Source organism: Monomorium pharaonis, chromosome 3 (genome assembly GCF_013373865.1).
Source record: "Monomorium pharaonis isolate MP-MQ-018 chromosome 3, ASM1337386v2, whole genome shotgun sequence".
In the NCBI taxonomy this organism is placed as follows: Eukaryota; Metazoa; Arthropoda; class Insecta; order Hymenoptera; family Formicidae; genus Monomorium; species Monomorium pharaonis.
The window spans coordinates 3,458,756-3,484,543 of NC_050469.1; the positions used below are offsets into that span (position 1 = coordinate 3,458,756).

Sequence of the window (25,788 nt, forward strand, 5' to 3'; positions counted from 1 at the left end):
CTGTTTAATAGATAGCCTGAGTATGCCTTTTACACGGCTGCATAATTTCCATCTATTTCTGCAACTCATTATTTTATTCCAATATTACTGAAATATTATTGCAATTTGAACATTAAACGATACAATCTTGTGTGTTTCAAACTTATTAACTTCCCATCGAATGTTATGAATTTATTCAATTATTATTGGAGTACTTGTAATTCTGATTATTCATTATAAGTTTATATTAAATTTCTAATTTCGTTATTTTTTGTTCTAACATTAATTTTTGGAATATTGTTATACTTTTAACATTATAATTATTAATTCCAATCTTGTATAAAATTTTAATTACATTATTTTTAATTTTATCTAATTCTATAATCTCATTATTTTATTTCAAAATGGAATATTATTGCGGTTTGAATATTGATTTCATCTTCAGTTTTATACAATCTTAATATTCAAATTTATTCATAATTATTTAAGCTTAAGCGCTTAAGTGCAATTACATAAATAAATCAAGAAATGCCAACTACTATCAAGGCTAAATCTTTTGATACCTATTATTTTTATGTGTATTTCAAATACATTTTAAGTTCTATAAGTTATGCACCAAACACGTTCTCGAAATGCAATCTGAAGCCAGCAATAATATCACAAATTAAATTAATCATCAATTTAATAATAATGCTATAAACTAACCTTTAATTTGTGATATATTTCAAGTTTAGGTTTATGAGAGAGATTCCAGACCGTTTTCCTTGTACAGTTTATAAAAACTGCAAATGTATTTGAGACATATACATATAAAAATAATATTAGGCACCAAGATTGAGTCTTAATTATAGTTGATATTTACTTGTTTATGTGATTATAAATTTACTAACTTTCTATTTTATCTAATATTATAAATATAATTTTAAAGAAGGAAGCATACATCTATTTTATTTCAAATGCGAAAGTTGTAACAATATACAAGGTTGCGTTCAAAAGCATTATCCAGGTGCTCTTAGATATCATTTAAAAAATAAGTTGTGTATGCCCTAAGTACATTATCAGAAAGTTTTTGTTGATATAAGTAGATTTCTCGAGATCACAAAATTTATTGCTATTTTTTGTACCTGCTAGACTATTTTCACATACAGAATTTGTAAATTCTGTTTCTGTAAGTTAAATTGAGTAAATGCAAAATATGCACATCACAGCATTTGCTAAGCATTTATCTACATCAATAAATTTTTATACAGACAATTTTTGCTGTAGCTGCATTCTTTTTTTTGGAGTGATTAAGAAATGATTATGCTGGTATAAAGTAGCTCAATTAAGCACATTTCTTTATGACAAGGAAAGATTTTCATTCTTTTTATAGAGGGTGTCTCAGAGATTTAATCACAAGATGTATCTAAAAACTTTAAACAGTAATTGTTTTTTATTTCGATAAAAACAATTAAAAAAAAAGAATTTATCATTTGATGCAATTTCCAATATCAAATATCCTTAAATTTCGAGAAAAGTCTATTAAAATAGAATCCATGTGTAATCAAACAAAGGTTAAAAATTTTTTCTACATTTGCGAAGCTACATTTTCGAGAGGACAAACTTGAAAAAATGTGTTTCCTTTTCCCTTTTGTTATATATAGGAAAATAAATTTTCTACATCGTCCAATTTGCTCGAGGCGAAAAATTTATAGACAAAAAGTGCATCGCGGATCCGAGGTTTCCTGCATTGCGGAAATGTAAATGATATCAGATCTCAGAGTGAAACTGCCGCACGGAATGTCGATATATATGTGACCTCCATGCAAAAGGTGGTTCCACACATCTGGGACACCCTTTATAACACTGGGGGCTCGATACGTCTCTTGGCGAAAAGAAAGAGAGAGAAAATAGAAACGCACCGTGCCGCGAAGAAGGCACTGGGATAATGGAGGGGTAGAGCAGGAGGAGGAAGATGAGGAGGAAGGAGGAGGGGGAAGCAAGAGAAAACGGTCCGATGTCGAACTCGCGTGGTAACATAGAGCTCTGCATATCCCGTCACTCGAATAAAAACCAAACCCGGGAATATCGATCCGACGCTATAAACACCGACGATTCCATTTTGGTATGTGCGTGCGTGCGTGTGCGTGCGAGCGGGCGGGCGAGCGAGCGAACAAAATGTCGCCCCCAGCCCATATACCCACCATAATTAGTGGCGCGGTAATAGCGAGTGGCGAGAGAAGGGAGGAAGAGGGGGAGGGAGGAGGCATCGTGGAGATCCGAAGGAGAGCGGGAAATACGATTGAAAGGCGGGTTGGCGCGACAAAGAGGGGATGGGGAGAGGAGGCGGGGGGAGAAAGAAAAATTGGGAGAGGGGAAGGAGCGAGAGGGAGAAAAGGAACAACTGTGCCAGGGGGACGGCCGACACACATGGACACATTTCGCCATAATGGAAATTTATGAATACAAACGGACGATTGTAATAATAGCAAAAAAAAAGATGCAAGACGTGCGAGAGAGGCTTCTTTTTTTTCTCCCCTCTGCGACGCTCGCCGGAAGGCGCAACAAAATGTACGACGCTGGCGTCACACGCACGCACGCACGCACGCACGCACATACGTATCCGGTCGTCCCTCCATGCGAATCCGAGGTGGCGGCGTCTCGCGGACGCCGACATATTGAAATACAAAATGAAGAACGCCGTTCGGAGAAATGATGGGACAGGAGTGCGTGCGAGAGAGACGGAGAGAGAGAAAATAAACAAAAAGGAAAGACAGGCGATGCAGTGTTATCGAACAGTTGCACCGTGTCGACGAGTTGTCGTCGCCTCCAGCGAGGATCGTCGTCGTCGTCGTCGTCGTCGGTGCGATATTCCGAATATTTAGCGATTATTTTCGTATGGTATGTAAAACACCGGAAGCACGGCGAAGGGGTGTACACCCTCGACGGTCGTCCTACGACGACCATTACGACGACGACAACGACGACGATGACGCCACCACGAGAAGCGCCTTCAACACGAACGTCTCACTCTACCTTCATCAGGTACTCACATGGCGACTGCGCAGTCACACCTATGTGCACGCTTCGGCTGATCGCGCGTGTGTACGTGTATCCCGACTCGCACTACCACCAACACAAACTACCGACCACTACCACCACGCTTGTCTCTCGCGGCGCACGATGCCAAACGGTGTGTCGTTTGCTTCGTGTGTTTTCACTTCTCGCGCGTCGTCGTTTTTTTTTTTTCCCCAACGGCACCCCGCGAAAATTTGCTGGTGCAGCTATGAGAGCCCCGTAAGAGCTTGGGCGATAATAGTTATCCGCCGTCGTCGCCGCTATCGATGATACTACCACTACCGTTGCTTGCTGCCGCTGCTGCTAGCTGTCTCCCTGTTCCACACGGTATAACACGACTACCTCCGAAACGCCCGCGCGTCCCTGACACAGCCATCCCCATCCCGCGCGGCCCCCTCCCCGCCGCGCACCGCTCGACGTTCAGCGTGGCCAGCTGATTGGTTCGACCGGGGACAAATCCCAAAGGCATCGTTCGCGCCGAGAAAGGCGGAGCTATGGTGGCTGTAGGCGCATGCTCACTAACGGTACCGCGCTCTCTCTCCTTCTCACTTTCTGTCTGTCTCTCTTCTTCTCTCTCCTTTCTTACCGCTACCTATCGCGCCCGTCGTCCTATCGTGTGGCACGCACACAGACGCACGAACCATTTATTCCTGCACGTATACGAATCTATAGTCCATGCCATATTTCACAGCATAGCGCGGACAGAAACGTGCGAGGCTTTTTAAGAGCCCTGTGGTATTTTATTTTACATGTTCTTTTAACAAATTTCTTTCCCTTTTTTTTCTTTTTTTCTTTTTTTGGCGAAAACTCGTTTATTGTTAATCTTTATTTTTATATTTAGTTACAATTTATGATGTTAAAAAAATTCTTATTATTAATCATAATAGGCAATGAATTATAGTTAATAATAACATTAATAATAATGAATATTTTATTCGTTTTTACATTTGTATATACATTGTTTGATTATAATGCTGTTTAATTGAATATTCAAAGAAAATACGAAATTGATGAAAATTATAATATTCAATACAATATTTTGTTATTTATAATTCAGACGATTGATGTTATTCATACAGTTATATTATTTGATAATTTGTATGTTAAATATATTCATTGTATTCTTTATATTAAAAATGTTATAAAGATGTAATCGAAACAAAGAAACTAATCTGTTATTAAGTAAACCTTTTTATTAAAAATATTTAGAACTTTATGTTAGACTTATATAGATTTTTTGTTTTCGTTTTTTATTGTAGCAATAACCTATACATAACAAGAAATTTCTGCTGATAATATCGTTATTATTCATATCATAAATATCTGATTGATTACCAATAGCGCCATCAACACCAGACCAATTTTATGTAACAATTACACGAACAGGATTTCTAGATGAATTCTTTAGCCTACATAATGAGCCAATTTTAATGTACGTGAACTACTTATACGAAGTACATAAGATGAATATATATTTACTATATATTTATACAATATTTAGTTGAATAAAAACAGTCATGATTAAAATATTTAACTTACATTAAAATATTATTATAGTATGGTAAAATTAAAATTAAAAAATGTACATATATATATATATATATATATATATATAATGTACATTTATATTTTTTTTATTATATATTTTTATATAATACAAATTATAAGAAATCTATGCAAAATTCTATACAAGAAAATCCTTAAATTATTAAATTTTCTTTAGAAATTTCTTGTTATAGATCCTTGACTGAATGGGTCGAAAGAAACATGTAAAATGTCAGAAAAATTTCAAATTTGACGTTAAGGTCATTGTTAATGACTAATGCTTCTACCATACTAGTTCTATGAGTTATATTCTTTGGAATGGATGATCATTCCCCCTCTGCAACGAAACATATTGTGTGTAAGAATGAAAGATAGAAAGAGAGGTGTATTGTGTGTGTGTGTGTGTGTGTGTGTGTGCTCCGAATAAAATGAAATAGATTCTTCCTCCTAACATAATGTATGTTTTTCTCTCCCTATTGTTCTCTTACTAAATTTTATTATTGCATATCGAAATACAAAATAAATTTACAGATTGTTGGTTCAATCAATATGCGTGATTTTATATTATACAATTTTTTTTGTTCCATGGAGCAACACCTAATTTTTTTATTTTAAAAGTGCTTGTCTTTCAATCACCACTTTTTTTGATATATATATACATGATATATGTATATACATATATCATGTATGTAATTAATAATTTTAACTGTCAATTCAATTACAACAAAGTAACATATTTAATATACAATTAATAACATTTATTATATTTAAATAAGTATAGTAAATAAATATAATAGTAATATATGAATAAAATATAGTACCTATAGGAAAAGTCGCTCGAAATTGAATACCTGTGGCCCCGTGCGGATACCACACGACCCTGACGCAACTGTCTCTAAGCTGAGTTTATGCTTCCCGGCTCGAAACTCCGGGACTCGCTGCACGCAATTGGCTCGTCGCGTTCTTGCGGAAGTTTTCCATCCAATCGCTACATTCGAATTATTTGTGTCTGTTTCTTTTTAACGCAACGAAATACGCGAGCAAATCTTAAAAAAGCAAAAAGCATCACGGATCTCGCGTCCTTGATGCCGATGCGCGACGCGGTGTCGAAGAAAGCTCCAATTTTGATGCCGAGACTTCTATGCATAATGCATCCTGCTCCGCCCAGGGCGCAGGGATTCATCCTCCCTGGATCAAGGACGCGAAGTCTCCCGTTGTTTCGGTGGTCAGTACCTCGATCCTTAAAATTCGTGTACCTCTGTAATTCAATTATAATGGAAAAATAACAAGTTTGTCGCGTATCATATCATACGTAGAAACATTTTTGTCTTCGACGATCGCTATCGAACGCGATTGAATCTACATGTTTAATTAATCAAAAGAATCGTTGAATTAATAAAGTCTTCCGGTTATTGTGCCCGTTCTCACGCGCGATTACAACTTGGTAGCGTTTTCTAGGTAGAATTAAAAGGAAAGAGTAGGGCTACGCTAACACGAGATACAACGAATTTTATCGTTCATCTCCCATTACCGGTCTCGGATTTCGACGCGAGGTGTGACGGTAGGACGGTATCGCGCATAGGGTAGGAAGACTCCCGGCTGTACCAATCCCAGTAACCAAGTCCCCTGTGTGAACGACGGACGCGCGCGCGCGAAACGTACGCGTGTATGTGTGTACGCGCATCCGACGAGGATCGGCGTCGGTAGATTCGACGGGTGGAAAGGGGAAGACGAGATGGCTATAGTCCACGTCTATGCTATGTTGCAAATACGATGGAGCCGTATCTCGGCATCTGTAGTTTGCCGTTCGACCGTAGCGCGCGATGGCGCGCGGGTGGGAGAAGCGACGCGACCAATGGTGTGGGTCGCAACGGGGTTGCCAGGGAAACAAGTTAATGATTCGGGCTGCCACGGAGGAATTGGCCTGGCCTGGGTACGGTCGGCGCGTGTAATGTTGCTTCGTAGCCGCGCATGTGCCAAGCTGCCCCAGCTAGCCAGCGGCAAGGGGAGGATGAAGAACTTTCTCTCTCTTTCTCTCTCTTTCTCTCCCTCTCTCTTTCGCCTGTATTTGTTCGCGCTGTCTATCATCCCCGTCCCGTCCTGTCCCGTCTCCCGTACCGTTCCGTCCCGATTCGTCTCGAATCTCGGGTATATCTATGGTCAATGCCTATGAAGTGGCCGCGCGGCGCCTGTGTTGCATATGTATGCGTGTGCGTGTGCACGTGGTGTGTGTGGTGTGTGTAGCCATTGCTAAGTGGTCGTATCCGTGTGTTCATCCTGATTCGATCTACACGTACACACGTACACACACCTCGCGGATACGACACGCTATATTGCATACGGAACGTCGAGAGAGCGCGCGCGAGCGCGCGCGCACCGCGCTTAAGTCGTCGCGACGATTGGTTCCCTTCCCACTACTCTCGATCTCTCTCCATAGTATTTTCTCTCTTCCCACTCCCCAGACCGCTCTTCCGTTCATATGTCCATTGCGCTTCCCTCTCCATCGCGGACTCATTTCACTGCCATCTCCTCCTTCCCGCACTCGTCCGCCCCTACACTCTCTCTCTCTCTCCCCCTGACCTCTTTTTCCCCACGCAGTTCCCTGCTCGGTAATATACTACCGCATATCGTTTGGTGATACGTAACGGGGAAGGGGCAGGAGTAGGAGGGCTCCCCATCGAAAGATTCGCTGTAGATTATAATATATCCGATGTCTGCGCCCGATCGGTCCTCGAATTAACGTCGAGAAAATGGAAGCGACCATAGCGAGGGGGGAAACGAGACGTAATTGCCAAGCGAATGCCATGACGGATACATCGAGGCTTCGACGCTCGAGGGCATCGGGCGATTCTCCTCGTCGGGGAATATCGCGATATTCGATTTGCAGTAATCTTTGCACCGAACAAGATTTCCTCCCATTATCTGCGTATTACATATAGATTGATAAAAATTCCTAATTTAGCATAATTACATTTGCATAGAGCGATTACGACGCCATTACGTTTTTTCTTCTATACTGGACTAACCAGATCGGTAATTAATAGATCGACGATTAACCTTCTTAACACGGTCCACTTGATTCCTTATTCCCAATAATGAGCTGTTTATTTGTTTTCAAAATGAGTGCTAAAAAAAGAACATATATGAAAAATTATATATAAATACTTATTACACAATGTACCATGTACAAATTATATAATGCACGTATAAAGGATTACATTGCATACAAAATACGTATTGTACATTACGTGTTTGTAAGCCTGTTTTATTCGGTGTACTATTCGCGCATTGTAATTTGGTATGAGTGGTTTCGTTATTATCCCTCACGCGACTGGTTAACTCCCCGACCAATAAATACGCTAAGACAAACTCATTCGTTGAAGAATCATTAAACTTATCTGTGCCACATTTGCGTCACAAGGTCATGCTAAAATTCTATTATAAATTCTAATCTATAATATTGGCTAATTATTCTAAGGAATAATGGTCTCATTATCTTTACGAGAGATATTTGGTATACCATCAATTGAAACTTATAATCTTGGCGAGTTCAATTTCTGACGCTGTAAGCGTGCGAAGAGAAACCTTATGTTGAAACCTCGGATTGCATATTGTTTATGTACAAATAAACATATGAATCGTGTACATACATGTATGTACTATTAATATGTAATTTCCACGAAGTTATACTCTGTAAATCTTAACATAACGTCACGCTTATAATTTCATATTTATGTAAATGTAATGTAACATATGTACCGTAACGATTACATTGTTGAATATGAAATTACAACCCAGATATGTCATATCGCTGTTAGTTGGTGTTTACTATATTGGTATTGATCTTCACATTCCACATTAAAAAAATGTGTAAGATTATGTGAACAAGTACAAAATCATAATTTATAATGAAAATGTGTGTATTGATGTTATTATGAATTTTGTAATTTTTATATTTGTTATTTATATAATTTTACATATCTTTTTACATTGTATGATGTAAATGTATCTGCTTATTGTAAGTATATTCGTCAACTTGCAAAAAATCTACAAATCTCTTTTATTCCAAATAGTTCCCTATTTAATTTGAAGATTAATATTATTAATGTTGTACTCATTTATTGATTTTCACTTAAAGCCACTACCTGTCTATAAATTTGCATTACTATTTTTCTTTGAGAGAAAGATATAGACAGGCTAATATATTTACAAGTAAAAATGTAAACACATGTGATTTTGGAATAAAAAGTCAAACATTTGGTTGATCAGGCATTCGTTGAAATACTTCAACGTCTGCTGCAAAAATCCGTTTGTCTCCATTGTATCACTATTTCTTTCAAAAGGCCTAATGGAACTATAATGAATCCTGCGGTGCGCCTACAACGAATCGTTACAAGCGGTCTTCCTTGGGCGACGCTCTTTCCCATTGTGCTCTCCAAATTTGAGAAATGAAGTTACGCCCGTCTCGATGTCGCTTAACCGGTGACGCGACGGGTTTTATCGATTGGGTATTTAAGATTTCAGCGGCTGGATTAAGCTTCATCGATCCATCGCTTCTATTTTCCACCTATCGGCCACGCTAAAATTAAATTCTTAATAATTCCCTCTCTTCACAGTTTTTCGCAGACGGATGATAGTCGAGATCCGACAGTCTAACGGACGGGGACCGTGAAGTTATTGCGAAGGACATTTCGTCATTGATTAATTATGGACGAATTACAGAATGTCGGGAAACGTATTTTATATTAATTAAAAAATCGCAACATGATCGAATGCGATACGCGGCGCGCGATTCATTTATTCGTATTAAATCGAGATATATAGGGCACTTGAATGAATGCACAATCGTGAAAAGGATATGATTTACACCGAATAACGTTGCACGGGAGAGCTCGCAAAGAGCACTCGAACGAGATATTGCTAATTGCACGAATACAATTACAATGTGAAAATTAACGATATTTCTGTTACGAGTGGGCGAGCGCATGGAAACGATAGAACGCGCACAAAGCACATTTTTCGTTCGCCCTCTTACTTGGATTTTCTTCGCACACGGAGAAATCGGTTTTAGCGTGCGTTTTTGTCACGCTTCTTTTTTATCTGATTACCCGTAATTTATCAGTGCAAACGGAAAATCTCGAATCGTTTCTACAGATAGAATTATATTGCATGTACGAAGAGCATATTGAAAGGGCGAAACGTAATGATGCTTCTGCGACACTTCTTTCAAAAGCTTTCACTTTCAGCGGAATATTTAAAAGAAACCGCCGCGTTAATTTTTGTCATTTGATCCTCCGTTTCGAAACTAGGGCAGCTCGAATTCGCCATTTCACAGTATTTGCGAAATGTCACGACATTGACCTCATATTATACACAACACCGTCACGGATAAAAGGCGTTAAATTTGTAGTCACGGTTTGAATCGCGTAACAGTTTTAATAAAAATAGTTTCGTGTTACGAAGCGAAGAGGAGATACGATTATTATCTTGTCAACAGAAGATCAAAAATTAAGATATTATCCTGCATGAGGTATTAGGTTGCTTTCTTGTATGTCTGAAATTTGAAATTCGAGAAAAAATGCAGAAGTTGCAGCTTTATCTCTTCATATTTTTGAAATAAGCTATAATGATAAATTATGTTGAGAATATTATGAACGATGATCAGAAGTTTGATCATATCAAATTAATTCGGAAAAGTTTTTTAAAAATATATTTGTAACGATAGAATGAGCCGTATTTTGGTGTCAATACAAAGATTTAAAAAATTGGTTGACATTTGCACATTTGTCAAATTGCATTTTTCACCTTAGTAAAAAATTAAATCTCATGTCTGTATGTTGTGGGATAAAAAGTTCTCTTACATAGTACTATTTAATAATGTAATGCTCACTTCTAATAGCTATCTAATCCGAATTATTTATATCTTATTATATTTTATTATTTTGTTCATCAGTATGTACTTGTATTTCGAGATATATTATTGGTACTCAAAATTTATAGTTTACATTACATTTATTGCGTATTATAGATTTTCAGTCATTAAAATTTTTTTTAAATAAGAATCTCAGTTAATAAGATAATCAATCCAAAGTGCTAATAGCTAGGCAGTTGGTTTATATATTTTTAAAAAAGTAGCGTTATCTGTTATCATTTTTTCTGTATATAGTGACTAGAAAACAGTTATATTAACTAGATAACAGTTCTAAAAACTGATTATAAATATCATCGATGAGATACTATTAAAGACCGCTATCCGTTATACAGAAGTTTGCGTCACTATTAAAATAGTGATTAAGAAAAAAACATTGATACACTGAGAAAAAAAATTGTTAATATGACAAAATTTTCCGACTAAATTAAAATTTTGTCAGTTCAAGAATTTATACATTTAACTTACATACACAAATTTTAATTTAAGTATTTATATAATTAATTAAAATATATAAATACTTAAATAGACAAAATTTAATTCAGTTGAAAATTTAGTCAAATTAACATTTTTTTCTCAGTGTAACATAGTACTAATTCTATGATTTATTATTATCCTGATGTTTATAGATATACTTATAAATATACATCTAGGACTCAATAATATTCGATTTCTATTTAAAACTATAATTTTAACGTTATTATCCAAGTTTACTTATTTATAGAGATGACAACTGCACAAAAGAAATTATAATTTTGCAGCAATATATATGATATTATAGCATTATAAGTATGCATACGTATTTACAAATCATTTATATAATAAATAGTCATGAATTTAATAATGTATTATTTAAATATTTGTGTTACAATTGTAAATTTTTATTTATAGTCGATAATGTCATCGCTCTTCAATTACCACCGGGCCTCCCGGGGCCCCCCGGGGCTGCGTTCAAAAAGATCACCCGGGTGCCCCTTAGGTATCACTTTATCTTTGTTGTTCATCGAATGTTAAACAAGGATAAAATGATATCTGGGAATACTGGAAAGTCTGAAATCTGGGGTGATGTTTCTAAATACAGCTTGCGATGAAAATTGTCTATTTGATGATCTTTAATAGTATCTAGTCGGTTTAAATGTACAACTAATAATTAATTAGTGATGAGTTAATCTCAATGTAATTAGAACTAGCCAGCCACTGGATTATAAATTAAATCGACTAGATTTATCTCTATTAGGAAGTTTATTGTTCACTTAAAGAGATATTCTACTTTTCTGGGTCTAAAAAAGACCTACTTTAATGCAATTTTTGTTAAAATTATTGAAGCAATTGAGATGCAACTTTTGTAGAAATATGTTCATATTGAGACTTTTAAAATTGTTTTTATATAAATTAATCAGTAGCTCTCAATCACTTCCATAAAGAGGATTTACAGTCCCTCTAATTTGAAGTCATCTATACATAATCCGTTGGATAGTTATTGTCATATATAATAAAAAATATCATCATAATCTACAAAAATCCATAAATATTTCTATAATTTCTTCTTTGCATCTTAATTACTTTAATTGCTTTTTTCTTAAAATATTCTTGAAAAGGTTTTTTTTTGGAACGTAAATACTTTTTTAAAGAAAGACTTTCAAAGAATTCCAAAGGAAATTATTACTGGGATGAACTTTTTTAGGGGGGAAATTATTTGTGAAACTAGAGCTTGCAATTTCGTGATAATCTTCAGAAGACATGCAGGTGACAGGTGTCTGGCAAATAAGTTTCTGGTTCATGGATGGTGATTTTTCTCGCAAATGATAAATTTGATTGTTTGGTTGTGAAAATCGGCGGTTGCCTCTTCGACGCGCCATTACGCCGATCGCGGGATGGTTGTATATCAATTGCAGACATGACAAATCGTATTTTCTGCACAATCGCGCGCGTGAAAGGCGCACCGCCGCATGCACGTCCAGCTATAAATAGGCACACTAAGATAGCCACGCCTTAATCACTGTAACACTGGAACGGATAGCGGCGTTAATGCTCGTCTGATATTGTTGCGACAGACGTCGTTTTACAATCCGCTGTATGCATTCGTACATTGCGTCCCGTTTGTCATATGCCACAATAGGTTATCGTAACGACAGTCACGAAGCGATTTGAAACGAGAAGAATTTGAATCTGTATTTAGGATAATCACTCTAGCGAACAATTATATAGGATTGTCTGATTATCACAAATAAATTAAGGGAGATAAAACCTGAATCGTTATGGATAATTTCTTTCAAGCCATGTCTTTTTTCCTTCACGTACATATATAATATTATACGTCACAAAAATTCCAAATCTCCATGAAACGGAAGATGGACCTTTTAAAAACTGAAAAGAAAAGTCTAACCCAAGATAAACGACGATCTTTATGTAATGTTATCTCCATTTTTATATCTTTGAACCTACAATAAATAGAAGTTTCTTCTTTATTTTCTTCTAGGTCATCTTACATATACTTGTGGTGACATTTCACGAAGCAACGCAAACGAGGCTTTCGAAATTCCTTTTGCATTCATAATTGAAACTTGTTTAAATCCCTTCTTAAGTTTTAAACAATGTTGTCAAGTTTTAGATACATATTTATAATAAATATAATAAAAAATTATGTATTTTATACATCAATACAATAATTCTTTAAATATATAACTTTTTTCAACCTTAACAATTTCTCTAAATTTTCTATCGTTTTAAAAAAATTCCACTGTGATAATAACAAAACCAAAATTTGAGAAAAATCTTCCATCTTTCTAAATAACTTTTATATTAAGTATTAAATACGTGATTCAATTTATCACATTAAGGATTGCTTGTTCTAACTTCTCAGTAAATTTACCTATCAGATAAATGTATGTCTGTCTTTATTTATTTAAGAAATGAAATGAATATAGAAGATACATGCTTATCTGATAGGTAAGTTTACCAAGAAGTTGGAACAACCAGCTCTAAGGCCAAATTTCGATATACTGCCAGTACTGAAAATCTACAGTTTACGTTATGTAGATTCAGAAGAGTCCTAAAAGAAAAGTCCTACAGAAGAGTCCTAAAAACCAGAGAGGTGCAAACTCGTTTCTACTTCCTGATTGGTTGTGTTATTCCTTCTTCCTGATTGGTTGGTTAAGCCGTTATGTCACGCATACAACGTCCCATGTAAGTTTGGGTTTGTCGTTTTTAATGTGAGATTAATGTGAAGCAGCATAGTTGAGGGGAGGGGGGTAAAGTTTGCGCCTTTCTAGTTTTTAAGACTGTAACTTAAATTATAAATTTTTAATACTAGTAATGAATTTCGGAACATAGTTTATATTGATATATTACCATTAACGTACCCATGATTTCAATGGAGAAGGAGAGGGGAAGTAAAGCTTCTTCTCTTCAATCTTTGATCCAATTTTTTAAATTCTCTTTTTTAATTTTTTTTATTTTGTCTAGAAAAGCATACATTGGCCAACAAGAATTTAACTTTTTGTTGTAAAAATCGTATGCATAATTAACTTTTTTCAAGCTAAAATTTGAAGAAAGATAAATACCTCTTCCTGTTACCTCTTGCATACGCTCATCGTATATCGTTAGATATGTAAATCTTGTGTCAAGTTATAAAATTTAAATATAAAATAAAGCATAAATTTAAAATTTTTTAGGTATAGATGTTAATTAATTAGTATTTGGTGCATATTATGTTACATATAGCATAATCTTTTTACATAAAAAAATGAATTGTAGTTGATATTTGGAAAAGACAAATATAATAAAAGAAATTATAGTGATTTGATGGTAGAGAAAATAGAGTAAAGAAATAGTATAAATTATTTTTAATTGTCATACATTACGCTATACATACCCACGTAGAACACAGTCACAACATCACAATGATGTTATTATGATTGTATTTGTCATTTACATAAGTACATAAAAGATGATCTTATGACATCATCGTGATGTCAAGTCGCAAATGACATCATTGTGACATCATTATAGCCGATATTCATAGTCGAGTCTTATATTTAGGTCTTTAGTACTCTATCTTAAGATGTCATGAACCGATCACAGAGCCGTGTTAGCATCTTAAAACATTACTAGAAAGATAGTCTTGAAATAAGATTTGATTATGAATATTGAATACTAGTCTTATGTCTTCTGTGTTTTATCTGGGTATCTTAATCTTATTCAGTTTATTGGTTAAAAATGGCGGAAGTCAATAGTATTTATAAGCTTTTTTATGATCTATTAGATCGTAGACCTGTTCTTTGCATCTATACTATATGTTTTTAAATTTTCTGTGCTTAATAAAAAATACATATATAGTCAGTGATTGAGAAAAGAAAAAGAGAAGATAACAAGGGCAAAATTTAGTGATAAAGATTGTTTATAGAGCAAATAATTCATTTTTATTTCCTTATTTGATCTTGAGGGAATGAATTATTCTTATACGAGAGTGTCGATAATAAACTTGAGTAAAGATTCATCGAAGTTGCTAAATGACCTGAAGATGGCACTAGTTTTAATCTGCAAGTTATGATTTAGGCCTATGGCACACACTTTCCATAAGACGTAACAGTAAGGTTTCGACAAATCACGTATTCGATTTAGCCGGTTATGGTTACGGTCATCCAATTCAACGCGTCGAAACCTTACTGTTACGTCTTACAGAAAGCGTGTGGCACAGGCCTTATTGTCGATAAATTATGCTATAAGCAAATTAAGATGAATGTAGGTGTGTTTGAAATGTACTTACAGTACTGAAAGTCTACTGCACAACATGAATCATAGATTTTTAGTATTGTTAGTACATTTCGGAACATGCCTTATATACACTGTGTGCGGAGGCGGCATATATAAACACACTAAGCGATTTATAAATACGGTATGAGGTGATGATGGCGCTAATTTTCTAAGGGTACAAAAATTGAAACAGTTATAATATATAAAAGAAACATTATTTTTAAATTTATTTAAAATATTTATATTTTTTATTTACGGCAAATTTTATCGAATGTATTTTTTGTTCCTTTTTCTTGATTAATTAAATAGCATAAAATTGATACATCTCATGCATTACAAGAAAGAAAGTAAATTGTTAATTACAACATTTTACACACATGGTTACATACGATAAAACTTTTGTATATATTAAAAATTGCAATTCTAACAGCGATGTAAAAGGATAAATCTAGAACAGTAGTATACCTATTCATTAAACCACAGAAATAATTATAAAAGATAATGAATGATGAATAATGCATGATGAATAATATTACAAAAAATTTTAACATTTTAGCTTGAATTCTATATAATTATTTTGATAGTCTGACAAAATTATTTTCAGATTTGCATCTTGTTAAATTTTTAAATACTGCTCTCTAAAATTCATAGATTAATAATACTGCTACAATTTTTTGAGTGATTTCTAGTGCTTGACATAGCCGTTTTTTAATACATTTGAACAATATGGCAGCTGATCGAAAAGACACAGAGTGGTTTATAAACTTGAATAGCAATATATCATTTTATATTATTTTTTAATAAAATAATATTCAATAAAATTTAAATGTCAAGTAGAGAAAAGTATATTTTTTACAATGGAATAAACATAACTTTTTTATCTTTTATCTTTTTTCCACAAAAAATTCACAATGTTACTTTGATTAGTAGCATATGCTTCTTTAACTGATATACAATTTTGTTTTGTTGTATTTTGACATTAATAATATAAGTGGAATGTTTGTCATTATTCCAATTAATGCCATAATATGTATAAGCTAAGATTAAAATTTTAGCTTGACTTATAAAGCCATATTTATTTATTTCTAATATCGGTATTTTTTTCAGAACTAATTTATTCTGAGAAAAAATAAGGATGCGAGGTGCGCTGATGAGCATTCTGTTCCAGCAGTGTAACAAGGCTGCTGTACGATATTTGGGAAAAACCACCGGTCGTTACTATTCGACCAGTGGTGCAAAACCTGAATTAACATCGATCAGGTACAAAATGCGACGCGGACCCTATGCCACGGTCACGGACGCAGACGTTCGCTTCTTCGATTCGTTGCTCGGCTCCAATCATCTCATCACAGATCCAGATGAATGCGAGAGTTATAACATCGATTTTCCAAAGACTATTAGAGGTAAGTACAAGGAATAAATGTGAGAGACATATAAGAAAGAATTTTCAATTTTACAATTTTTTAAATAAAATATATGTAAAAAATAATTTTTTTTCTTAAAAAATTCTTGCTATGATGAAGATAAAATATGATGTCAATTTAAGTAAAATTTAAATAAATTGAAATGTATCTCAGCAAAAAGAGTCATATCCATTTAATTAAAATAAATATGTAAATTATATATAGATATAAATTATTGTATATAAAATATGCCCATGTATATTTTCTCTCTCTTGTGTAATTTCGATTTGTATACATGTAAAGTAATAAGAAAAATTGAAAAATAATTAGAGAAGGTAGTTATGGAATTCATCTTGTATTTTATGTTGAATTCTGGGGATAACCGTTCAAATTACTTCTTTACACTTCTTACTGTTTAGAGATTATAACATGGTCACTGATCATTAGTGTTTGTTTTGTGTTGTTATAAAAGTTGCATTTCAATATTGCAATTAAGTAGCCGAAAGATTTATTTATCTTATTAATTTTTTAACTCTAGTGTAACTTGAAAGGCTTGAATATAACTATTAAATAACGGTGACTGAATTTAATATTTGACGTAATGTGTATATACGTGTGACGTGTAAAGTTATATTGCTTGCGTTCAGGGCTTGTGTTATGGATCACTTGCGAATGTCATTGGGGAAATAAAACTTTGAAACCCTAAATATGAAATTATAATTTAAGGAATTTACTTTGTTCCAAAATAAAATAAAGTAAATTTCTTGCAGAGGATGCTATTTTTAACGTACATAAAAATCTATTTCCAAACTCTGAAGTATATAACAAATAGAGATTAGAATGCAGCCATAACTATACAATAGTTCGAATAAAAAGAAAAAAATACATTATTAATATTTCTCAGAATAAAAAAAAGTCGAAAAATTTTTTTTACATTTTTAAGTCATATAATTAACTATATATTGTAGGTATGAGTCAACTAGTATTGAAACCGAAATGTACCGAGGAGGTATCGGCCATATTAAAATACTGTAATGAGAAACGATTAGCAGTTTGCCCGCAAAGTGGTAACACCGGTCTTGTTGGCGGGAGCAACCCGGTGTTTGACGAAATCGTCATCTCCATGCAACTCATGAATAAAATTCTGGATACAAATGAATTGGCAGGTAGGTGATAAGTGCAATTATGACATTGACTCGAAGATGTATTTGATTATTTTTTGAAGGTCTATTAGAAAAGATGGTAAAAAAATTGTTATTTACATTGTGATAGCTGTCAAATTTTGTCACTATTTAAATTTTCTATTTAAATATTTACAGAAAATTTTAATTTAATTTATACATTAGAGAATATAATTTAATTTGCAGTAGGGGCTCTTCCAATTAGTAAAGTAATTAAATTAAACAAAATTAAATTTAGCCTTTTTTCTTTTTTTTTTTAATAATGATGTGTCTTTTGAAAAATTTCAGTGAATAATGCAAACAAATAGCATTGAGATAGAATTTCTTGAAATGTCAGATAATTGAAAGGATATTATAAACTGCATAATGATTCGTTTCTTTCTTGTGCTGCTATTATATTAAAAAACGTAAACACTTGGTGTTAGGTGTACTGACATGCGAGGCTGGCTGCGTTTTACAGGACTTGGAGAATCATTTGGCTACCGTCGAGTTGATGATGCCTTTGGACCTTGGAGCAAAAGGTAGTTGTATGATTGGCGGTTGCGTATCCACAAATGCTGGGGGATTGCGACTTCTGCGTTACGGTAATCTTCATGGAAACGTTTTAGGAATCGAAGCAGTAAGTCTACATATAAATTGCTGAAGTTACTGTAGAGGAAATTATATATATAATATATGATATAATTTATATACGTTTATATATATGTATATATATAATTATATAATTTAAATGCGATAGTGTTATAAGTATAAATAATTATGTATAATTATTTATTAATATTTTTGTTATGCTTTTATTTAATCTTGTATGTATAAAATTTTTATAAATTAATTATAATTATTTTTATCTTGTTTTTAATTAATTACTTTTATATTATTTTGGAAATTGTTATTATTAAAAGTTTAAAAATAAAATTTAGTTGTTTTAAATTTAGAAAAATTAAAATTTTGTCTTGAAACTTTTTTTTGTAGTATAATATAATTGAAAATAATATGTAATTAATATGTACATATAATATATACATATATATATAATATTATATATATATAAATATATACATATAATGATTGTCTTTATATAGGTAAAGGCAAACGGCGACATTATGAACGCGATGAATACACTTAAGAAGAACAATACTGGATATCACTTGAAACATCTTTTTATAGGCTCAGAAGGCACGTTAGGGATTGTAACCAAGGTAGTTATTCAGTGTCCACCGTTACCAAAGGCTGTTAACATCGCATTTCTAGGTATGTGCGTAATGCAAATATAAAGTATAAAAATATAAAAATGTGCAATTAGTACATGGAAAAAATATACTAATTATTTTAAGTAATTAGTTTTTCTTAATATGATTTCTTAATTAAAAGAATAATTACTTATGATAGTACATTTTTTCTAGTAGCAACGAAAGACTAGCTTTGAAATAAATAATTTGTGAACAAAATTTTATTATAGAAGAAAATATCTTTCTGAAGCAAACAAATTATTATTTCTTCCTTAAACAGTGATTTTATTAAAAGTATATTTAACTACTTAAGAATCTAAAAATGATAAATAATTAAATATTTCCCTTTAGACTAAATTTATATAAAAAACATTTTTTTCTAGATGTGTCATAATAAAAAAAATAATTTTTTGAATAGTTTGGTGTTTTAAAGTTTTTGAAAACCATTTTTAAATAAATTGCTTTTTGAAGAGAAATAATTTTACTATTAAGAAATATTTTTTTCTAAGAAATAATTTAATTTCACTAAAAATACATTTTTTCTGTATGTATAAGATTTAATCTCAATTAAACTACACACATATACACAAATTTAATTTTGCTAAAAAACTTTACTATTCTAAACTTAAAATATAAAAATGAATTTTTGTACGATAATTATAACTTTTTTATAACATTAATTTAAACTTTTGCAGGATTGGAAAGCTTTGATAAAGTATTGCAAATATCTCATTTAGCGAAACGTCAACTAGGTGAGATTCTGTCCTCCTGTGAGATGATGGACCGATTGTCTATGGACGTCTCTATTAATAATCTGGGTTTGAAGAATCCGTTGACAAGTCGTGAAGATGGTCATGAGTTTTATATGATTATTGAAACATCCGGTAGTCATTTGGCTCATGACGAAGAGAAATTATCCTCGTTTGTAGAAAAAGCGATCAATGATGACATAATTGAAGATGGCACGTTGACAAACGAAACAACAAAACTTAATGTATATAATTGAAACATTATTTATAATATTTATATCTTATTTATATTGTCTGTCACATCTGTATTGTTACGACTTAACTCAAATTCTACGTAAGATCAGTTATAAAATATATTATTTACTTGCGCACCTACAAATAACAAATTCAATTTAAATAGAACTAAACGTTTAATAAAACAATTAGAAGAAATCATTTATCAGATTAGATAAAGGAAGATTAGAGAGTACCGTGACACATCTTTTTGAGATAACACAAATACAATTTTGAGATGTTATTTTATTTATAAATTAATAAGAAATTACTTTTTTTTAAATTTTGGCTGTTTTATATAAATCAAGTATAACAAATAATGAATATTTTAGCAAGATACCTACAATTGTTAACGAATATAGGTACAATATATTTGGATCTTATTGCTATCTATCGTTAAATATATTTAAAACTTTCAAGAATATCTTTCAACTCACATTCTCACAATGAAAATTTAATTTGCAGAATATATGGGCCCTTCGAGAAAGAATTAGCGAAGGTGTCTTACGTGACGGATATGTCTTCAAATACGACATCTCTTTACCTCTGTTATCCTTTTATGAAGTTGTCGAGGTGCTCCGCAAGAGACTACGCGATCCACGTATTGTTAGGATTAGCGGTTACGGCCATTTAGGTATGATTTTTATATAAATAAGAATTATGCATATGTTTAAAAGTACGTTTAATATTCGCGAATAATTTCCCTTTTTTATCTTCAAGGTGACGGAAATATTCATGTACAAGTCTCTATACCGGAGTATTATGAGGACGTAGCTGCGCAATTGGAGCCATTTATTTTTGAGTATGTGTCGCAACGCCAGGGTAGCATTAGTGCCGAACACGGTATCGGTTTTAAAAAGACTAAATATCTTTATCTGAGCAAGAGCTCTTCCGAGATCAAAATGATGTACGATTTGAAGAAAATGATGGATCCGAATGGCATTCTGAATCCATATAAAGTTTTAAAACCAATTGTACAAGCGTCATGATTATTGTAAAAATAATTTCTATCAAAAATGAAATGTGCCATTTAATGTGCCACTTGAACAAAATCGAGTAAAGGATTATAGATAGAAGATCGAGTAAGTAATACGAAAATAATCAAAATGATTGTCTTTAAAAAATGTTTAAGAAAATGTATTTGTATGTAGAAAAGTATTCATGTATAATGTGCCATCAATTCGATAGTGTTTGGCGTTGTGTTACATATGCATTGATTTCATATGCAATGTTTTATATGCTTCTCTTTTGGCTGTTTTCCACCTGTCGATAAAAGCCTATAAAACGTTTCGATGACTAACGCCTCACTCGAAATAGATACGTGGCGTGATTGGTAACAGCTACAAGAAAACATTTGTGTTTGCAAATATAATATTGTAGATATTTATAATCATCTAATTTTGAAATATATACACACACCAATATAACGTACAACATGTACCTGATGTATAAAAAGGAAACTGTAAAGCAAGCGACAGGGATCTAATCAAATGACTGTAAAATATTTTGTTGCACACATACACACTTGCTTGCATTTAATGTAGCCATGCTTAGAATTAAATAAAACATTTATAGAATTTTATGTTTAAAAAAACGGTGATATAATGAACAAAAAGCTTTTAATAAAGACTTTATTTTTTTCATTGTTGTATTTTTTAATTCTCTTTATATTATACTATTATAATAGGTTTTTTACATTAATATGATAAGCAGTTTAATAAGTTTATTAATATAACAGTAATGTTTTATTTAATAATTTTGATTTTGAATATGTGGCTGATTATATATATGCATACATAATATGAATTAAAATGTTTAAATATTATTTAATGAATTATAATTGATATTTATAAGTTTATTGGATTTGGATATTTTTTCAATTATGCGCTAAATTTCTATTGAAAGAAAGCATTGAGAAAAATTTTGTTTATTATAAAATTGTTTTAAAAATATTTTTTACAGAATTATATAATTTTAAGTTATATAATTTTAATCCTTAGATTTTGAAAATTATTAAATTACATTAATCTTAAGCAAAAATACATTACTTATAAACTCGATTACAAGAATTTCGAAGAATATCGAATACCAATTAGGATTAAAGCTCTTATTAAATCTCGTATTTATTTATTATTTTACGCATAATTAACGTGTCATTTTTGTTCGTAAGAATAAATTATATTTCAATTTTGTGAGAACAATTTCTATATTGCAAACGTTTGTTCCAGAACTTTCGAGAAAGATATCTATTTAGGCGAACGATTCTGGAACCAACGAGACATCTTGCGAGATATCGCGAGATAATCATGCGCATGCGCTGTACTATCGAACGATCTCGAAAAGGCGGTAAACTGAATATAAATCGGCGCAATAGCACCAGTTGCGCAGTTAATCGCAAAGTGAATTCGCGGCTGGACGTCTGGGAGGAAGCGAGTCCTGTAGCGAAACTCATATTGTGCAGCACAACGAATAATTTCGCGAATCGAACATTCAACGATAATCGAGTATTGACGAATTTCCGAACTTTCGAAATTAATTTTCGAAGGCAGTGAGGTACGTATTGTGATTTGCCTTTTATGAATTTACGTATCACGCGTGAATTACCGATTGTTCAATAATAACAAATTAATTGAATTATCGTGTGTCTTTTGCTGTGTTTGCATTTAAAATTATAACAATTTAATAATGACGAAGTTTTAAATGTAAAAAATTAATTTGTTACGATTAAAGTTGTAATTAAAGAGAAAGAATTTATAAATTTTTTGAAGCATTTTGAGCACCTTTAAATATCTTGAAATTTTATATATATATTATCTTGTTCGGATTTTTGTACAAAATTAATTCTTATATAAAAGAAATTAAATGGCTACAATTATTTTATTTACTTATTACATATATGAACAAAGTTTTATTTAAAATTCGAGTCTGATCTAACTAATCTAGCTAATATTTTAATTGTAATTATCATTCAGATTTTTACAATACTTTAATAACTTTGAATAATAACTTTTAAATTTTAAACATGAAAGATATAAATAGCTGATTGTGAAACAATTACGTAGATTAATTTAATTGTTGTGTTTTTTGTTTTTTATGTTTAAAATTATAACAAATAAATAATAATAAGATTTTATATGATAATTTGCTAGAATTAAAACTATAAAAAATTAACTTTTCTTAGTGATTTTTATGCATATTATATTTCTCATACCAATAATTTTTATGTAAAAAAAGTTAAATTGTTATAATTGTTTTGTTTGTTTATTACATATATGAGAACAGCTTTTTTAATTAACATTCCCGTTTGATCTATCTAGCTCATGTTTATTATTGCTGAGATTGTTTTACAAGGCGTCAGTTTTTAAAGGATAAGTTTTTAAAGTATAGTTATCTTGTTAAGTCATCAATTGTTCGTCATTTTCGCTAGAGAAAGTCTGTATCAAGATGAACCCGTTTTTTTAACATTTTAATTTAATTTATTTAGTTAATATTTTTTTATTGCAATTTCGTTGTCTTGTTGTGTGATGACTTTACAATTTTCATTTGCAAGTGAAAATATTACTAAGATAAATGATTTGTTCTGTATACTATATTAAAGGATAGAGCAATAAATATCTCTTTCTGTCTTTCTATTTTTTAATTTAAATATCTATTGTACGAAATTGTATAGTAAAAAGCTGCGATATTAAGATAGAAAAATACAGAAATTGTTAAATGTTGTTTTCTAAAATTTAAGCTCTTTGAAGAGTTTCTTTAAATAAATACTTTATACAATTTTATACGATTTATATTCTTCTTCTTATTATATTTATTATTTATTATATTACATTAAGATTTGTTTATTTATGTTCGATTATTGCCAATCCTTTCTTTTGTACTCCTTCATTCAAAAGCTCTTTAATGAAAGTTCTATAATAAAAGTGACAATTAATCATGAGTAATACAAAGATAAATTTATAGGCAAATAATCTTACATATGTTTCTGTTTGCCTGCAGAAAAACATGGCATTAGTACCGAGAAGCTTGTTCCGCAACTGGTGGGACGACATAGACCGCTATCACCGTGAGATCGAGGAACACTTCCGAAAATTGAGCCTGGACGACGACCTGTGGCGGTTGCCACGAAAGGTGCTGCGCAACAGGTATCGACCTTGGAGCGTGTTTGATACGTGGCCTCCAACTACCTGGGCAACGGTCGAACACGACGAGGACAAGTACCAGGTGATCGTGGATGTGCAACAGTTCGCGCCGAACGAGATCATCGTGCGCACCGACGACAAATACATCACCATCGAGGCCAAGCATGACGACATAAAGGATGGACATGGCTACGTCTCGCGAGAGTTTATGCGTCGCTACCAGCTGCCCGCGGGCTACGACATCGGCCACGTGAAACCCAGTCTGTCGTCCGACGGTTTTTTGACCATCACGGCGCCCAGACTGGCACTGCCGGCACCGGGCGAGCGAATCGTGCCAATTCGACGAACCTACCGTCCGGCCATCAAAGCCATATAACGCGCTGGGATGTTTCCGGATAACGCGAAAGCGGTCCAACATTTGACAGATTAGTCCCGTCGAAATATTCTAATTATCCTTTTTATAGTTGTCCTTGGTCACCTTTAAAATCAACCAAGTTTTTAGAGCGTCATTGGCTGTAATAGCACAAATTGGTTTTACAATTTACGAGGAAACAACAAGTTAGAGCTAGCAAGAAGAAAGGTATACACTTAAAAAAGAAACCGTGTTCAATTTTAAAACGCAAAACTGTTTTATTTCTGTGTTATTTATTAAAGACGTTTTAAATGTTTTAAATCGAAACGGCACCGTTTAAAATTGAAACATTTAAAAAACGGAGATAAAAATCAAATACTTTATCATATAGTTGTAAAATTGAACACTTTTTTTAGGATGATCGGCGATCAGAGTTTTGGATGCGATCTTCAGATATCTCTGTAACGAATTTCAAATGACCGGTTCGCGTTGTTCGGCGTTCGACTTCCCCGCAAACGTCTATTGTTATGTACAACACCGATTAAAACCATATATCGATACGTATTTGTCTGGGTATTTTCCTTATAAGCGCATATCATTTAATATTAAGTAATATTTAAAGTATATTCTTAGAATATTAAGTGTACATTTAATATTCTAAGAATGCACTTAATATATTAAATAATATTATGCGTTTATAGGGTTTTAATACATACATATACATATATACATATAAATATGTGTGTGTATGTGGATATATATACACACACATATATGTAGCAAGGACGAGTCACAATCATTGTTTGAGCCAGTTTAAGATTAATAAAGAGAGGCTACAGCATTAAATTTGCATTCTATTATGTTCAAAATAGAGATGTGCGATTGTATAAATTTTTTTTAAGAGCGGAAATTTAATAGACATCGATTTGATAATTGGCGTGACTCATTCCTTTTGTGTTGAGTGACTTCAATATATGTAATTACCTATAATTGTAGAAAATTGTACAAAAACATGGATATATATATGTACAGTCGCGACTTGTATTAATTTTTTTTCACGTAGTTTTAAAAGAAACCCATAAGTGTTGGCGGACAGTAGTACTGTTATAAAGCTTTACGACGCTGTTGGATATTACATCATTCGAGTTCGTCTCGGCGATTGGGTTTCGAACTATTCATGCCGCTGTGACTCGCTAT

At 32.6% G+C, this 25,788-nt stretch overlaps 3 protein-coding genes and 1 long non-coding RNA gene across 10 annotated transcripts in view; 3 read left to right on the forward strand and 1 right to left on the reverse strand.

The window, feature by feature from the left end:
- The window catches only part of LOC105837295 (polyhomeotic-like protein 2), a 16,246-nt gene extending 12,459 nt beyond the window's left edge, over window positions 1–3,787 (reverse strand). The window contains exon 1 of one of the 2 annotated variants that reach the window (XM_012681924.3): window positions 3,012–3,787. The gene's annotated coding sequence lies outside the window, so the exon portion shown is untranslated. Of the gene's footprint in view, window positions 1–2,994 lie in introns of both variants that reach the window. The other variant, XM_012681926.3, reaches the window with a different exon arrangement.
- LOC105837297 (D-2-hydroxyglutarate dehydrogenase, mitochondrial) overlaps window positions 1–22,653 on the forward strand; it is a 23,917-nt gene extending 1,264 nt beyond the window's left edge. For 2 of the 6 annotated variants that reach the window (XM_028194546.2, XM_012681931.3), the window contains exons 2-8: window positions 16,373–16,668; window positions 17,637–17,834; window positions 18,275–18,468; window positions 18,932–19,100; window positions 19,774–20,072; window positions 20,566–20,734; window positions 20,821–21,089. In XM_028194546.2, coding sequence (XP_028050347.1) covers window positions 16,401–16,668; window positions 17,637–17,834; window positions 18,275–18,468; window positions 18,932–19,100; window positions 19,774–20,072; window positions 20,566–20,734; window positions 20,821–21,089 — 1,566 coding nt within the window. In that variant the 5' untranslated portion in view covers window positions 16,373–16,400. Of the gene's footprint in view, window positions 1–367; window positions 3,004–16,372; window positions 16,669–17,636; window positions 17,835–18,274; window positions 18,469–18,931; window positions 19,101–19,773; window positions 20,073–20,565; window positions 20,735–20,820; window positions 21,744–22,328 lie in introns of those variants that run through there. The other 4 variants (XR_004962712.1, XR_004962713.1, XM_036284845.1 and 1 more) reach the window with 4 other exon arrangements.
- Window positions 11,096–15,807, forward strand: LOC118644932. Its single transcript, XR_004962716.1, has 2 exons — window positions 11,096–12,919; window positions 12,990–15,807. It is a non-coding gene; the product is annotated as an uncharacterized LOC118644932 (long non-coding RNA).
- LOC105837298 (protein lethal(2)essential for life-like) lies at window positions 22,497–24,822 on the forward strand. The gene is made up of 2 exons (XM_012681934.3): window positions 22,497–22,653; window positions 24,097–24,822. The coding sequence occupies exon 2, from the start codon at window positions 24,103–24,105 to the stop codon at window positions 24,613–24,615; it is 513 nt and encodes a 170-aa protein (XP_012537388.1). The 5' UTR covers window positions 22,497–22,653; window positions 24,097–24,102; the 3' UTR covers window positions 24,616–24,822.
- The last annotated feature ends 966 nt before the right edge of the window (window positions 24,823–25,788 follow it).